This window comes from Dasypus novemcinctus, chromosome 7 (genome assembly GCF_030445035.2).
Source record: "Dasypus novemcinctus isolate mDasNov1 chromosome 7, mDasNov1.1.hap2, whole genome shotgun sequence".
NCBI lineage: Eukaryota > Metazoa > Chordata > Mammalia > Cingulata > Dasypodidae > Dasypus > Dasypus novemcinctus.
This window is the reverse complement of record NC_080679.1, coordinates 100,904,861-100,921,100: the sequence shown is the minus strand read 5'-3', so window position 1 is coordinate 100,921,100 and position 16,240 is coordinate 100,904,861. Positions and strand designations below refer to the sequence as shown.

Sequence of the window (16,240 nt, the reverse complement as noted above, 5' to 3'; positions counted from 1 at the left end):
TTGTTTAGGTAGATCTATAAATTTTTTTTGTTGTTTGTTCACTTGATGTGTCTGTGCTGAGAATGGTGCTGTATTAGTCCATTTATATCAAACCCATCAAGGGGGTGGGGACTCAGCGTGAGCCACGCTTTACTGACATGGTTGATTCAAAAAGTCCTCAAAGCAGTCTTAACAGGTAATCTAATCAAAGGTTCCTCAACCGAATTTAATATAATCAAGGGTTTCCTACCCAGAGAAAAAAGTTAGTTGACAAACATAACCTTTCTCTTTTTGGGATTCATAAATAATCTCAAACTGCTACACTCCACCCTCTGAATCCCCCCCAAAATTACAATATTCAAAAAAACTTGAAGTCATTTCAGTAGTAATAGTAAGTGCAAAATCACATAAAAATCAGTTAGAGGAATTCAGTTTGTCTTGGGGAAAAGTTCTCTCTGGCTGTAGACCTGTGAAACTTACAAGTTACCTGCTTCCAATATACAAATGAGGCACAGACATAGGATAAACATTTGCATTACCATAAGGAGAATTGGGAGGGAAACGTGTCACAGTTCCCCAACAGTTATGAAAACCTGAAGGGCGTTCTTCATTAGATTTCAAAGTCTGAGAGTTATCCTTTAAACGATGGTTTCTTCTTCTCCTTGGGGCCTCATGGAGACCCTTTACCACAGGCTTGCCCAATGGCTTCTTCAAGCATTTTGGTGGTGACCGAGCTCCAGACCTCACCATCCAAGAACATTTGGTGATGGCCACACTTTTCCCAGTCTCTGGGGTATATCTCAACTCCCTTAGTCACAGCATTCTCCCTAATCTCTAGCATACAGGCCCAGCCCCCTCAGAACAGTGAGATGGCAACCTGGCACTCCCTAATCTCTGGGGACTAGACCCAGCCTCCCCAGCAGTGGGATGATGACCTAACTCTCTGCAACCTTTGGGGAATGTGCCTTGTAGCCTGGTATAGCCAAATTCTTCATGAACAACAGGCTGAAACAGGCACCCTCTTCAAATGCCAGGGCATAGTCAACCTCTCTATGTGGATTGGGTCCCTCTTTTGCCCCGAGGAGGTGTCTTAATTCCAGACCTCAGCTTCCATACTTTTCCTCTTAAAGCTGTTTTCCCTTCCATCTCTCCATTGCCTGTCCCTGTTAGTCCAGGCTGATAGTAGTTTCACTCATACAGAGCTCACAAAAAGCTTTTTGGTTTAGTATGCAGGAGACTGGGGTCCAAACCATCAGACAGGAAGAGTTTCCTTAATTCTTTCCTTGATAACTGCATTTTCAATCTTGACTTTAAAATTCCAGATTTAGTTAATTCCTCAAATGGGGCACTGTCATCTGATGGCTTGATTTCCAGAAGCTTGGAATTTCTGTAATCAGTCTCTGGTTTCTTTGTGCCCAGTACAGTTCTCAGCTTATCTCTTTCCTCTCGCATTTTGCTGTAAGCTGCAGTGAGAAGCCAAGCTGCATTCTCCACGTTTACTTTGGAAATCTCCTCAGCTAAAAGTTCAAGGTCCTCATTTTCAAAATCTGCCTTCCATCTCATATCAGGAGTCAATCTTGCTAAGTTCTATGCAACTTTAAAACATAGATCAACTTTCTTCCAGTTTTCAGTAAGTTTCATCATTTCCTTTTGAGGCCTTATCACAAGTCTTTTTAGCAGCTGTGTTTCTACCAACTGTCTCGTCAAAGCTAACAGGCCTTTTCTATCAGGCATCTCACAATTCCTCCAAAAAATATCTCTTATTCATCTGTAAAACCATCCAGCATTTTTGATAATTGCAAGCAGCATGGCCCCATTCTCCAGTACCAGTTTCTCATTTAGTCTGTTTATATCAGACCCACCAAGGTAGTGGGAACTCAACCTGAGCCACACCTTACTGATGTGGTTGAATCAAAAAGCCCTCAAATCAATCTTAACAGGTAATCTAATCAAAGGCCCCTTAACTGATTTTAATGTAATCAAAGGATATTACACCCAGAGAAATAGTTTACAAACATAATCTTTCTCATTTTGAGATTCATAAATAATCTCAAACTGCTACAGATGCGTAGATATTCATAAATATTAATGTCTTTGGTGTGATTTTTGGCTTTTAGCATTAAAGGATGTTCTTTGCCATGTTTAATGCTCTTTGGCTTCAATTCTACTTTTCTGATAATAGGATCTACTTGTCTTAATGTATCCATTTGCTTGATATACTTTGTCCATACCTTTATTTTCACCCTTCAGAATTACTTTTCGGTGGTGGAGGTTTCTTCTGTCTATAACATAGAGTTGAACTTGAATTTAAATTAAAACCATTCTTGTGGGGATGTGTTGGTGTGGGTGTGATGTATTTATTAAATATAACACAGTATAATGTGAACTTAATAAGGGGTCTGTGGAACAAAAAAGTTTAAGAACCCATGATATAGTTGGATCTTGGCTAGTTGTAAGTCAAATTGAAAGTTTTTTTTTTTTTTTAATAGGTTAGTTAAGTTCATTCACATTTATTTATGTGACTGGTATGTTTGGTCTCAACTCTTCCATAGTATTTTATGATTTTGTATATTTTTTGTTTTTTCCTTCTCTTACCTAGTGTCTTTTTGAATTTCTGATTCAAGGTGATTTTTCCTATATCCAAATACTTCTTTTGATTATAATTAAATTTGGAATGTTTTCTTATTATTTGTTCTAGTGACTTTTCATTAGAAGATAAGGTTGAATCTTGTTTTCTGGTTTTTAAATGAATAACTAGATAAATTTAATCATTTTTTCTCTTGCTCATTTCAGGGACCTTATTCTAATTGTTTCTAGCTTATATTTAAAAATCATCTCTTTTTTTCTTCAGGGCAGATGGGTTCAGTTTTCATCCTTCTTTGTGAGGATTTGAAAGTTCTCGTGCTTTTCTCTATCAGTACACTCTTCCCTTTTTAAGTTTGGTCTCCCAGAATTTTGCTGCTCCCTCTGTTGTGCTGATGGTGCGTCTCTCATTCTCTTTGTCATTGTGGCTTTATAAATGTTTAGTTCTCTACTAATAGGTTTACTATTATAGAGAGGTAGAGTAGATAAATGTAGTTATTCAATCTCTTTGGGAGTTTTGCATGTGAATTTTTAAAATACCAGTAAGCAATTTTTAACTTTTTATGAAGTCTGAGTCAGTTGATACATTCTGAAACCCATCAAGTGGAACATGAACTTGGTAAGGTGGTAAAGAACCAGGCAAAATAAGGAGTTTGCTTTGCCCAAACCGTTTTAGATCCTAAAAGTCTCAGTTTAAAGTTTACTTTCTTTGGACATCATTCGCTAATCTCACAGACAGGTGACTGAAAGGAGACATGTTTGTCAAATTCAAACATGATTGCATACTTAGGTGTCTCTCTTCTACTACGTACCTTCCTTAATGGCAAAGAGTATGTCTTATTCACTCTTAGAGTTCTCAGTGACAGGAGTAGTATCTAGTATGTGCTTAGAAATGGTGATTACTGTTGAATATTTTTAAATTTATGCACTGCAGCATAGTTGACCACTCCTGGCTTATTTTATTCCAATGTACTTCTATATCTCAAGGCCAGACATTTATTTCTTTTGAGGATTGATGAATGTTCACTTTTACAGCTTCCTATTGTCTCTAAGGATGTAAAATATTTGTCGAACCAAATTAATAGCTATTCATGTAGAATGAAATTGACAGGAATTGAGGGCATTAGGAAGATGAACATGCAGATCAACCATATCTTCAAGGTTAGGTAAAATGAGAACAAAGAGAGGGGATCTGATAAATTAAAGAAAATGGGAGGTTTGCGGGGCTAGAGGTTTTCATGAGTTTGAGGAACAGGTTTAGTGAGAGGGAGAGGGAGGATGTGTGAGAGAACTCAGGGATGGGAAGTAGAAGTTGTGGTTGAAAGAAGCCTTTTAGGACCAGTATTTTAAGTGACAAAGGCATGAAAAAGTATGGTGTTACTGGGAAATGGCCAGAAGTTTGATAAAATTCTAGAGAAGTGTGCTTGGGAGAGCTCTCGTGCAAGCTCTGTTTATGTCAGACCTACAGGATCTTAATCATCTTGGGCTGATTAAAGGAGACATGTTTACCAAGCTCACAAAAATGAGACTTTTTCTTGTAGGCAGTGGCTACCTCCATTCCTTTATTCAGTATGAGGTAGAACTTCTGTGAGCTTACTGTGTACCAGGCAATGGTGATAGAGTCGTGGACACAAAACAAACACAGTTCTTGCTTGTAGTTCCCTGAGGGAAGAAGGATTATTCACGTGATTACTTAGATGTAAAACTACAAGTGGGAGAAGCCTTACATTGGAAAGGCATATGGTTCTCTGAGAACTGATAAAAGGGATTTTTGATGTAGGATGGTCAGAGACAGTTTCGCTGAAGAAGTAATATTTTAAGTGTGAACCTGAAGTCATTATCCAGGAGAAATAGGGGGTTGTTCAGGGTGTGGGTGTGGTTCAGGCAGGAGGAATAGCAATTCATGTTATTATTTCAGAAATTTACAGACCTCTTGAAAACAATATTTGTTTGATTTTCTTAGAGTGAGACCTTATCGAAACACATTAGATACGTAATTTGAATTAATCAGGGTTTTTGAGGATTTACTGAGACCAAGAGTAAGAAACACATTTTATATACATATATAGCTGACCTAAATGTTTCATCATACAGTACTTATCGTCACTACATGTAGTACTTTCTGGTTTTCAAATTTTATTTTATTCTTATATTTTTAAAAATGGCTGACTAGTCTATTACTGGAGTGGTGACTTGCGTTTGAAAAACATGAGATTAAATGACCTTTAAAGTTACCTCCCATTTTATTTTATTTTCAAAAATTATTACCAATATTCATAAACCTTTATCTTCACCATTAGTCATGTTTTTGATCCATGATCATTGGAATGCATGAGTAAACAGTTTTTGTTCAGTCTTAAAAACTATGTTTTGCAAACTTCTGTAATATAGTGTTATATCAAGGTGTTTTTTCTAAGGCAGAAACTCAGCTGCAGAAGGTTGAGTTATTTCTATGCCTCAGTTTATGATACATTATCATTTGTCCTTGCAAGGGCCTTCTCTCTCTTTTAACTTTAATAATGGAAATTACCCAACACACAAAAGTAGAAAAGTAATATAATGAATCTCCATGCACTCATTTTCTCCAGTTAATAACATATGGCCAAACTTCTTTAATCTTTGACATTTTACTCCATCCAGTCTGGATTCAAAGGAAATTGAAAGGCTCTTCTCTCGTTTCATTTATTCTGTTTTGTCCCTGTTCCCTATTCCTCTCTGCCTCCTCAGGCAACCACTGTTTAATGTGTCTCTTCTGGCAAAATGTATATTATTTTCTGTATATTTATTTTAATTTTGTATAAATAATGTCCTATATCTGATTCTGTTTCTTATGGTTTTTCTTCAGTCAGCATTGATTTTAAGATTCATCATGTTGTGGTACTCTGGACTGCTGTATAGTATCATGATGTGTCTCTACTATATTTTGCTTTTCTACTTTCCCATTCGTGGATACCTACATTGCCTCTTAACTCCCACCCTCACAACAAATACTGTATCAGTGACTATATCCACTTATCAACCTGTGTGAGATTTTCATGGGGTTATATGTCCAAGACAGGAATTGCCTGGTCACAGAGTATGCATATTTAATTTGACTAAGCATCTGTCAGGTTTCTCTCCAGAATGGTAGGAACAACATGCACTTCTACAGTAATGCATATGGGGAATCTGTATCTTCATATCCTTGCTAACACTTGGTGTTATCCTAATTTCTAATTTTTGCTAATCTAATAGGTGTAAATTATCTTGTTTTAATTTGCACTCTGCTTACCAGTGAATTTGAGCATCACTTTGCATGTGTTTTGGGGTTTCCTCTTACGTAAATTGTTTGCTTATATCCTTTATCCTTTTTTTCTATTAAGGTTCCTGTCTTTTTCTTGTCGATCTGCTGGAGTTTCTTATATATCTGAGATGTCTTGTTAATCTGCTTAAGTTTCTTAGATATTTGAGATATTAAACGCTTTTATATTTTAAATATGGAAAATAATTTCTGCTGTAGCTTTACATTTATTAACTATGTCCATGATGTCCTTCATTGAACAAAAGTCTTTAATTTTGATATAATAAACTTTATTAATTTAATTTCCTTATGTTGTATACTATGAAATTTTTAAGAAGTCTTCTGTTCGTACAATACAAAGATATTTTCCTTTTATCTTGAGCAATTCAGACTTTGCCCATTTATTCTGTGGTGGTTTCTTTATCCTATGTTAAATTCCTATTTATACATAGACCTCTCTTTGAGCTCACTTGCTACATTATTTATATGAGAGGCAGCATAATTTAGTGGTTACGGGCTTTGACTCTAGCTCTTGGGCAGGTCATTTAACCTCTCTGTACTTTAGTTTCCTCATCTAAAGAAGGGAAATAATACCACCTATCTCGAATAAGATTGTTATGAGGCTTAAATGAATTAAGATTTTAGAGTGCCTGGTACACATAGTAATTGTAGTAGTGGTTATACAGTATTTGTTAAAAACATACTTAGATAAATGTAAACTATTTGTTCTTTTGACGTATTTACTACTGTGACTTTTTAAGTACTTATAATTTCTGTTAGTCAAGTCCTCCTTCCTTCCATGCCATATATTTAATTTTACCTTTTAAAGGTTGCCTTAGCTACTCCTAGACTTTTGTTCTTCCATTTAAATTTTAGAGTATTTTTCTTGAACAAGCATTTGTGCTTTTGATGCAAATTAGTCTGACAAAATGCCACAAGATCCTCATTGCTGTATAATATAGATTATTATTTTTGTAACATATTGGAAGAAGCAGTTATGTCAAGACTTGATTTGATCTGATGAAACAATGTTTGTGAGAGTCTTAGTAACTGTCCTGGCTTACTGTTCACTTGTCTGTATCTTAAGAAAGTTGTTTCTTCACTTTTTCTTTCCTTTATCTTTTTTATTTTATTTTATTTAAAAGATTTATTTTATTTATTTATCCCCCACCACTTTGCCACTTGCTTGCTCTCTCTGTCCATTCACTGCACGTTCTTCTGTGTCTGCTTGTCTCCCTTTGTTGCGTCATCTTGCTGTGCCAGCTCTCTACAGGCGTGGGCCATCAACTCTCCACAGGCTTGGACCAGCTTGCCTTCGCAAGGAGGCCCTGGGAAGTGGCCCTGGGAAGCGAACCCAGGGCCTCCCACATGATAAATGGGAGCCCAGTTGGTTGAGTCACGTCCGCTTCCCTATCTTTTTTTTTATATCCTCCATCTCCCTGCTTGCTTTACTAAAAACAAGTGGCATGGGATCATGAATTAAACATAATTCTTTTATAATCTGTATTTGATATTTGCCCTCCTCCAGCATCCTACCTTCTACCAGAGTACTGCTTTTAATCATACTAATCTACTGTATATGTTGCATATAATGGACCCTTTGTTTAATTTTATTTCTTTTGTGCTGCTTTAAAACTTTTCTTAAATCATTGCATTAATTCTTTTTTAATAACTTCAAATACCGTGAAGGCTTGAAAAAAATTAAGATCTAATTTCTTGGACTCTGTAGAATGTCAGAAAACTATGGCATAACATGGTAGAAATAAGAATTTTGGCTTTACTTACAAATAGCCTGAGTTCTTCAGCTTTGTGACTTTGAATAGGGCACTAAACATCCTTGTGCCTCAGGTTCATTTTGAGTTAAGTGTTTTGGATAGCCTGACCTATAGTAAGAATTCAATAAAGATTTCATTTATTCATTTATTTAATATGTGGTAAGCAGTTTCTATGTGCCAGTCACTGTATTGTAGGCACTAGGGATGTTGAAATGAATTAAACAAGCAGAAAATCCTGTGTTGGAGCTTACTTACATTCTCTTTAGGAAAGATAATAAATAGATCTAAATTATGTCAGATGGTGCTGAGTAGAATGGAGAAAAGGCAGGGGAGAAGAATAGGGAGAGCTGGAGTGGAGGTGCTCTTTTAGATTAAAAAAAAAGTCATGGAAGATCTGTGAGATTTGAGGGAAGTTAGAAAGCAAGCAATTTGAATATTTAGAAATAGGGAGGAATGGCAATGTGGCTAGAGTGAAGGGATGGGAGGGGAGATAGAAAGAGGTAGAAGTTGAGGTCAGAGGGATAGAGGACCTTATAGATCCTTGAGTGATTCTGACATTTACTCTGAATACTATGGGAGGGGATCCATTGAAAGTGACTTAATTTACCTCTTAAAAAGTAAAGCTACTTTGTTGGGAATGATCATAATGGGGCAAGGGAAGAATAGAGGAAACATTTAGAAGACAGTTGCAGTAAGTAGTGGAAGTAGTGAAAAGTGGTTAAAAACTGGATATATTTTGTAAGATTTTAAAAAAATACTTATTTGTATTTATTTCTCCCCACCCCCTTGTTTTTCACTTGCTGTGTCTGTTCCTCTTTGTTGTTTCTTTAGGAGACACTGGGAGCTGAACCAGGGACCTCTGATGTGGGACGGAGGTGCCTAATTGCTTGAGCCACCTCTGCTCCCTGCTTTGTTGTCTCACATTATGTTTTTTCCTCCCTGCAACTCTTGTTGCATCAGTTCCCTGGCTTTTTTAGGAGGCACCAGGGTCTGAGCCAGTGAACAACTGTAGGGGGAGCCCAGTCTCCTGGGCCACATCAGCTCCCCTTTGTAAGAATTTTTAAGCCTTTTAAAAAATACATCCAGCTTTGATAATACAGTCTGTTGGACATGGTTTTATCTTTTTTTGAAGTGTTCAGAATTTTGCAGTGTTGAAGCTTCAGGTATATAAATGAAATGTAGAAGGTACTTAAAAATCTGAAATACAAATTCTTTTCCTGTGATTTGCATATTTTTCCTTACTCTGGTAGGGGTACAAATTTTTCAGTTTTGAAAACAAGGAATTGATTGTCTTTTAATTGAGATTTTATATTCTGGTTTGTGAATAATATGTATATATTTAACTTTTTAAAAAATTCTTATTTAAAATGTTATTTAAGGGGATATCAATATGAGGACAAAAATTAGGGAGAGCAGTGAAAATATTTTCTATACGTCTGCAGCACAGAGCAATTTATAATCAGTCCTTAAAGCACCTTGTAATTATTAAGCATAGTAGCCTTTAAATACAGTTATGCATTGAATTAATATTATTAAAACAACTTATGTTGCCTACTTTACATTTTCCAGGAACATCATTTACAGCGAGCTATTTCAGCACAGCAAGTATTTAGAGAAAAAAAAGAGAGCATGGTCATTCCTGTTCCCGAGGCAGAGAGCAACGTCAACTATTACAATCGCTTGTACAAAGGAGAGTTTAAACAGCCCAAACAGTTCATTCATATTCAGCGTAAGTTTGTTCATTCATTGTTTTGTGTTTGTAATTTAAATTTGTCAATCAGTAAAAATCTTTTCTCTCTGCTTGTCCAAAGAGATTTTTAATTTTTCGGTTCATACGTACTGATTAATAGAAATGTAAAACATTAAAGAATGAAATTCCTCTCTGCTGATGTCTCAACTTTGAGGTTATTTTCAGTGTTCGCAGCATTTGAAACCTTTGATGTTTATGTTGTATAGGATTTTGTATAACATTTATACTTTATTACATAGCTAAAAGGTGACTTATTAGCATACCCAAATAAGATTTATTTTTAAAGGCCTGTGGCCATAATGCCCAGGATTAGGGGTGAGTTTTCTAAAAATTTTCAGAATTAGATTTTACAGTTCTGTCATTATTTAGTTTTTATAAAAATCTGTCGAGGTCTAGGAACCTTGATATAACTGTCTTGTCTTTTCATATCCACTATTACCATTTTAGATGATCACCATCTCTTGCCTTAACTATTTAAAAAATTATATTTAAAAAGCTATTATACTTACTGTGCCCACCTCTTTACCTCCAGTCCTTACCCTTTTCTAAGCTCTCTCCTCCACAAAGCCCACAGTGCCAGAATGGTCTTCCTAAAGTGTCAGTGTGATCAAGTTATGCTCCTGCTTAAAAAACCTGCTATAGTTCTTGTCTACATAAGGAGTTTTCACCTAATTCTACAGAAACATGCTAGTGTCTTGATTTCTTGTCTGGTTGCATAAAATACTTGGAATTGTAAAATAGATTCTAGAGGTCCACTACAGGCCTACCTGTCTGAGAATCTCTAGGTATGCAATCTTGTAATACGTATTTTTTAAATGTTCCCCAGGTAATTCTGAAACATTGCCAAATCTGAGATTGATTATAAGAGCTACTGGTTTTCATTGATTCTAAAATGTACATTTTTCATTTTTCAACTGTAAAATGGGATTGTGTCTTAAATTGCTGTAGTCCTATATTGAAGTCCAGTTCTTATAAAGAGAATTTGAAAGTTTCTGCTAGGCATCTGAACTACTAACCCAAGACCACTTTAAATTAAAGTCTTTGGTTGGTTGGTTGGTTGGTTGGTTTGGGACTACATTGGTAGCTTTAATTCAAGCTACAGGCTTGTTTGTGGTTGAACTCTCAGAGGAAATCTCCTTTCACCAAACCTTCTTTTCACCCAATGGCAAGTTGAGAAGTAAGAGATTCTTTTCTGTCCCTTTCTCATGACTGGTTTATTTCTCCTTTACCATACACTGAGGGTGTTGCTCTTTGGTAGCACAACTTTATGCATGGGTATTTTATTAAATTCTTAATATACCCCCACATAAAGCTTTTTTCTTCCTTAGTATTTATAAAGTAATGGTGCATTTTGTTACTTTTGGCAGCTTAGATTTGATAGAATTAGTAATATCCAGATTCTCTAGTGTTAATACAAGACCCTTGTCATGATTTGTTCCCTGCCTACTGCTTTAACCTTATATCCTTTTGCTTGTCCCCTCACTCTGTGCCATAAAGACTACTTAAAATTACCCACATTTGCTATGTTTCACATTTCATACTTCCTTGCATGTGCTATTTCAATCTTACTTCCCTTCCTGTTGCGCCTTTAAGACCTAACTCCTTTATGAAGCCTACCCTGACTTTTCTCCTTTTCGCTCTCTTCTTTATTACAGGTTCTTATACATATCTGTATTAGAGAACTCACCATATTTTATTGCAATTATTTATAACCATTCTTTCCGTTTAGACTGTGAGCTCTTTGAGAGCAGGATTTATGTTTTATTTTTTCTGTGTGTCTTCAGAGTAAATACTTGGCCTATTGATGCTCAATAAATGCATGTTTGCTGGCTGACTGAATTATTTTTAAATGGCTTTAAAATAAAAAACGTTAGGTACTAGAACCATTTTCCATATACTCATTTCTCTGAAGCATTCAAGAAAAATACATATACAAAAATTATTTGTGATTTGTTTCCTCTATGGTCTTTGATTTTAAGTTCCTTTAGCTTGTTAAATTTGCCTTACCTTTTTTATCAGTTAGGAAGAGACAGCTGTTCGTAGTAGGAATTTTAGAGATTCCTCTTAAGCCAACTATCATAGGGTTTTTTTTGTATTTTAATAACATAGTATAGCTGAACAACAGGATCATTTGTTAAAAAACAAAACCAAAAAAACATTTCAGAAAAGCAAGAACCAGAATTTGGGTATAGCCTGTCTGGGTCAGGCCCGTTGCATACAATAACCTTCTGTTGGCTTTTTTATTTTATTTTGTTCTATTACTATTTAAAAAGGAATAAAATTAGTATTAAATTGTTTAAATTATTTTCTTTTCTAGTCTGTCAGCATATACCTTCTATATGCAGTATTATGCAATATATGTACAGAGTTTTTTATTCAGCCTTTTCTTAAATTTTAAGTTCTCAAGTTTTTATATAGTCTCTAATTGTCATTTTAAATGATTATGTACTTCTGTAAGGTTGACAGTCCATGATGTCTCTAAGTTCATGCCTATTTGACTTAGGGTTATCTTCATTTTTGAGACTTTTTTCTCCCTAGGAAGACTTTTTTTGTTCAACTTTTGCATAATTTTTTTGCCAAGCCCTTAGGAATAAGGAACTTCAAAAAGGAGAACACTCTGGATTTATCCTTTTGTTCTTTTAATGATAGGTTTGAAAGAATACCTATTTACTTGGCTAGAAAAAGAATCATTCTGAAATTGCTTTGGTCTTCACAGTAGGGTGGCCTAGTTCAGGCCCATCACATTACTTGTCTGGACTTTGGCAGAAGTCTCCTTATGGTCTCTCTGCTCTAGCCTTAATGCCTTCCAACCCATCATTCACACTGTCATTTTGCGATTATTACCCATTTCAGAATTTTTCAAAGACTCCTATTGCCTATAAGATAAAATTTTTGCAGCTTTGTATATTTAAGGCTCTCCTTTGTGCCTTTCTGCCACGTTTCCCCATGTTTTCCATGATATCAGCCTTATTGAAATTAACTCTTAAAGTGTCTTTTCCCTACTCTGAATATTAACCTCCTCGGGAACAGAAATTTAATCTCATTTACTGTAGTGTCTTCATGGCCCAATACAGCCACAGACTACAGTCTCAATAGACATTTTAAGCTACAGTAAAAATGAGCTCCTTGCAGCTCTTTGATTTATCTCATGCTTCCATACCTTTGCACAGCCCTTTATTTCTCTCCTCCACTTGTCAAAATATACCCTGTTTTCCAAGTCTTGCTTCCTGGATTACCTTTAGGAGACTTTTTCCTTGAACTCTCCAAGCAGAGTCCTTCTTTTTTTATTTTTTATTTTCTGATGGACCATCTTCTTATCTTCACATTTACTGGTTCAACGTGGATGGATTTGGAATTTCATCGTGAAGAGCCCTTGGCCAGGCTACAGGCCACCGGGCAATCACTGTGAGTGACAGGCACCCTCTGAAGTCATTTTTTAAATTTAAAAATTATTTTTAAATAATTTTTAATTTTAATTTTTAAAGAAGCTTTAGATTACATAAATGTTACATCAAAAATACAGGGAATTCCCATATGCCCCACCTTCTCCCTCTCCCACACTTTCCCACATTAACAAGATTCATCATTAGTGTGGTACATTTGTTACAGTTGATGAACACATACTGAAGTATTGCTAGTAACTGTGGACTATAGTTTACATTATAGTTTACACTGCATGCTGCAGAATTTTGTAGGTTATGACAAAATATACAATGGCCTTTATCCATCATTGCAGTGTCATGCAGGATAATTCCAATGTCCTGAAAATGCCCCTATATTACACCTATTCTTCCCTTTCCCTACCCTCAGAACTTATGGTGGCCACTGCCTTTATATCAATGATAAAAGTTCTTCTATTGCTAGAATAATAATAAGTTTATAATAGAATAGTAATAGTCTACTTTAGTCCATTGTTCATTCCCTAATATTGAGAATTTGGGGATGGTGTTGCCAACTGTTTCTAATTGAGAGGGGGCTTAGGTCCCATGAGGCAGAAGGATGGATCTATATTGCTTGCAGTTGCAGGCACTCACTGTTCCTTGGGTTGGATGGGTGTTGACTACCATCATCTCCTTGCTAGTTGTCCTGGGTGAGTCCCCTATGTGGGGGACACCCCTGCGTGGCAGGGCACTCCTTGCGCGCATCAGCACTGCGCATGGGCCAGCTGCACACGGGTCAAGGACGCTGGGGGTTTGAACTGCGGACCTCACATGGTAGACAGATGCCCTAACCACTGGGCCAAGTCTGCTGCCCTAAATATAAAAATTTTTAAGAAATTGTGTCTTTCATCACCATAAGATCAGTTATCTTATACTTACAGCCAAACAGAGTTCTTGACCCTGATTTACCTCCAGCCACCCTGTATCATGTGCGTTACCTTCCTTGTCGCATTTAATTACTGTCAGTTGTGCTTGTTCTCCCGCTGTTGCTTCACTATGCTGTAAAGCTCATTGAAAACAGGGACTTCACCACCACCCCCCAACATCACTGGCTGGCACATTTAGTATATGGTTAGGTTTGTAGTTAACTATTTGCTGAATAAATAAATGAGTGGTTGAACATAAATAGACAGCATAAGCACCATAATATTTTTGAGACATGATCTTGTAAGGTTCAAAATTGTACACCAAATCAAATGTAAGACTAAAATTATTGATACATACATTGAAATGAAGAGTTGGTATCCAAATTAGAAATTGAAAGATGGGCCTTTCATTCACCAACAAGATCATTGTAAGGCAAAAATTGTCTGCCAAGAGGAGTTAGGAGTAGAATGACCTAGTCTGGTATGGATGCAAAATAAACATCCTTGTTCCCTTCTGTCCCTTTCAGTACCTGTTCTCCAAATACCCATATTTGTAGTCTGGGGAACTTATTTAGCCAGAGCACATTGGGGTATACTTACCAGATTGAAAGCATCTTGATGGCATATAGTCTTTGATAACCTAAGATACTCAAACTCCTCCTCATTTAACGTGATTCCACACACTGGTCTGTTGTGTAACACATGCATAAAATGCTACCTCCATTTTACTTAATATTATGATAAATTTACTTTAGATTCCTTGACCCAAATGTTGTAATTCTTTCATCCCTTTTAGAATTTAGTAACATCGTTAGTTCAGAACCCCAACTCCTCAGGAAACAACTTCATCTACATTGTAGTAAGTTCTTTTTTAACCTCACATTTGTTACCTTTTTTGTTTTATTATATTTTATGGTTGACATTAAACATCTCTCAATTTTCAAACATGAAGTTACTTGAGATATTGTTTCATAAGTATTCTGAAGTTAATTCAGCTACAATTTTGAACTCAAATACTTTTCGGTAGCAGTACTCTTGGTTTTTTTGGTTTGATAAAGAAGTTCCACTCCTCTTCTCACTACATGACACCTACAAATAGAAATTAATAGACCATCTCACCTGCTTCTTGGCTAAAAGAAAGGACATTTCAGAAGAAGAGGATAGTTAGGTCGCTCCTTATTATCTGTCAGGCAGGGAGAGGAACTTATTTGAAAGAAATTGAATTTTCTCTTTCTCTGCTCCCAAGCTTTTAAGCACCAGGAAAGTTCCTCCCTGTGTATATCCTGCTGTACACCTCAGTAAACTTGAAGCTGGCCTCCTTCTCTATCCAGTAAATCTGACTATTGTCAAGTCTAAACCAGGAAAAGGAGAAATATACATTTTTTCTTATAAATGTAACTGTAGATTTTCAGCAAGAACAAGATAGAAGCTGGCCAAACGTCGTCTAATCTTGGAATGTCATTATTCTTCCCATTAAATAAAAATTATATTATTTCTTTGCCCTGGTGAGGCAAATATGTTTTGATTGGAAAGAGCTAGAAAAGATCCCAAATTAAAAGTATTGTTTTGTTTATATGGTAAAACTGATGAAGAAATGATGCATTGCAGGAACATTTTCTTGTAAAAATGGATGTATTCAGGGTTAGAGTCAGCACAAATCTCATGAAATAACAAAATAGATTTAAATAAATAACAATTACTGGAAAAACAGTGCCTCAATTAGATGAGAACTTTTGAGGAATCCTTGATTGAAACAAATTGTATCTGTATAAGTAAACTTTGCAGATAATGCTGGATCCCAGGTTGGGGTAGTTAGAGGGATGGTAACAAGGAGAGTGAGCAAGGTCAAACTCTGAGGGTCACCTGTTTCAGAGAAGCTGACTTTAAGGGTCCTTTGTCTCTTCTCAAAATTGTGCTGAGATTTAACTACCTGCTATCCTGGAATTTTAAAAAGCTATGTGTAGGTACTGGGACTGAAGGGTGAGAGCAGTATCTGGGTAGCAGCTAATCCAGGAAGGAGGAGTAGTCTCAAAATTCAGAAAATATTAAGCATTGTTAGGTGCTATGGAAAAAGCAAAATAATCATTTGGCAGCCTGAGGTAAAGAGATCAAAGAGCAGTGTAAGTAAAAGGAGAGTGTCCCTTGGGCCTATATGCATTTTTTAAAAATGTCTATTCAAAAAGAGAGCGAAAGAGATTTGAGATGACTTTGAATAAAATAGAGCAAATAGATTACAAATCATGGTTAAATAAATCAGAAAATGATGATAACATAGTAAAAGGTAACTTTGATGCCTAGTGGTATATATTTTAGATGTGATACACTTAAGAGACCAAGCGAAAAAACGGGATTGGTCATAAGTGCATATTTCAGTGCATGCTTCCTGGCACGGAAGCATTTAGAACTATCTCCTGTGGGGCTTCATAAGGAAGATGCTGTGATGTAACCCAGCACATTTGATTTTACCACAAATAGGAGTTACCAGGAATAGGCTTTCAGCATATTCACCTAGCAACTAGCATCCCCATGGAAGATTCTGCACTGAGACCACACTGCCCTGAGAGTTG

The 16,240-nt window shown here is 36.1% G+C and overlaps 1 protein-coding gene across 2 annotated transcripts in view; it reads left to right on the top strand.

Annotated features, from left to right (window-relative positions):
- EPC2 (enhancer of polycomb homolog 2) overlaps positions 1-16,240 on the top strand; it is a 164,993-nt gene that overhangs the window by 50,222 nt on the left and 98,531 nt on the right. For both annotated transcript variants that reach the window (XM_004462233.5, XM_071216440.1), the window contains exon 2: positions 9,187-9,346. In XM_004462233.5, coding sequence (XP_004462290.2) covers positions 9,187-9,346 — 160 coding nt within the window. The remainder of the gene's footprint in view (positions 1-9,186; positions 9,347-16,240) is intronic.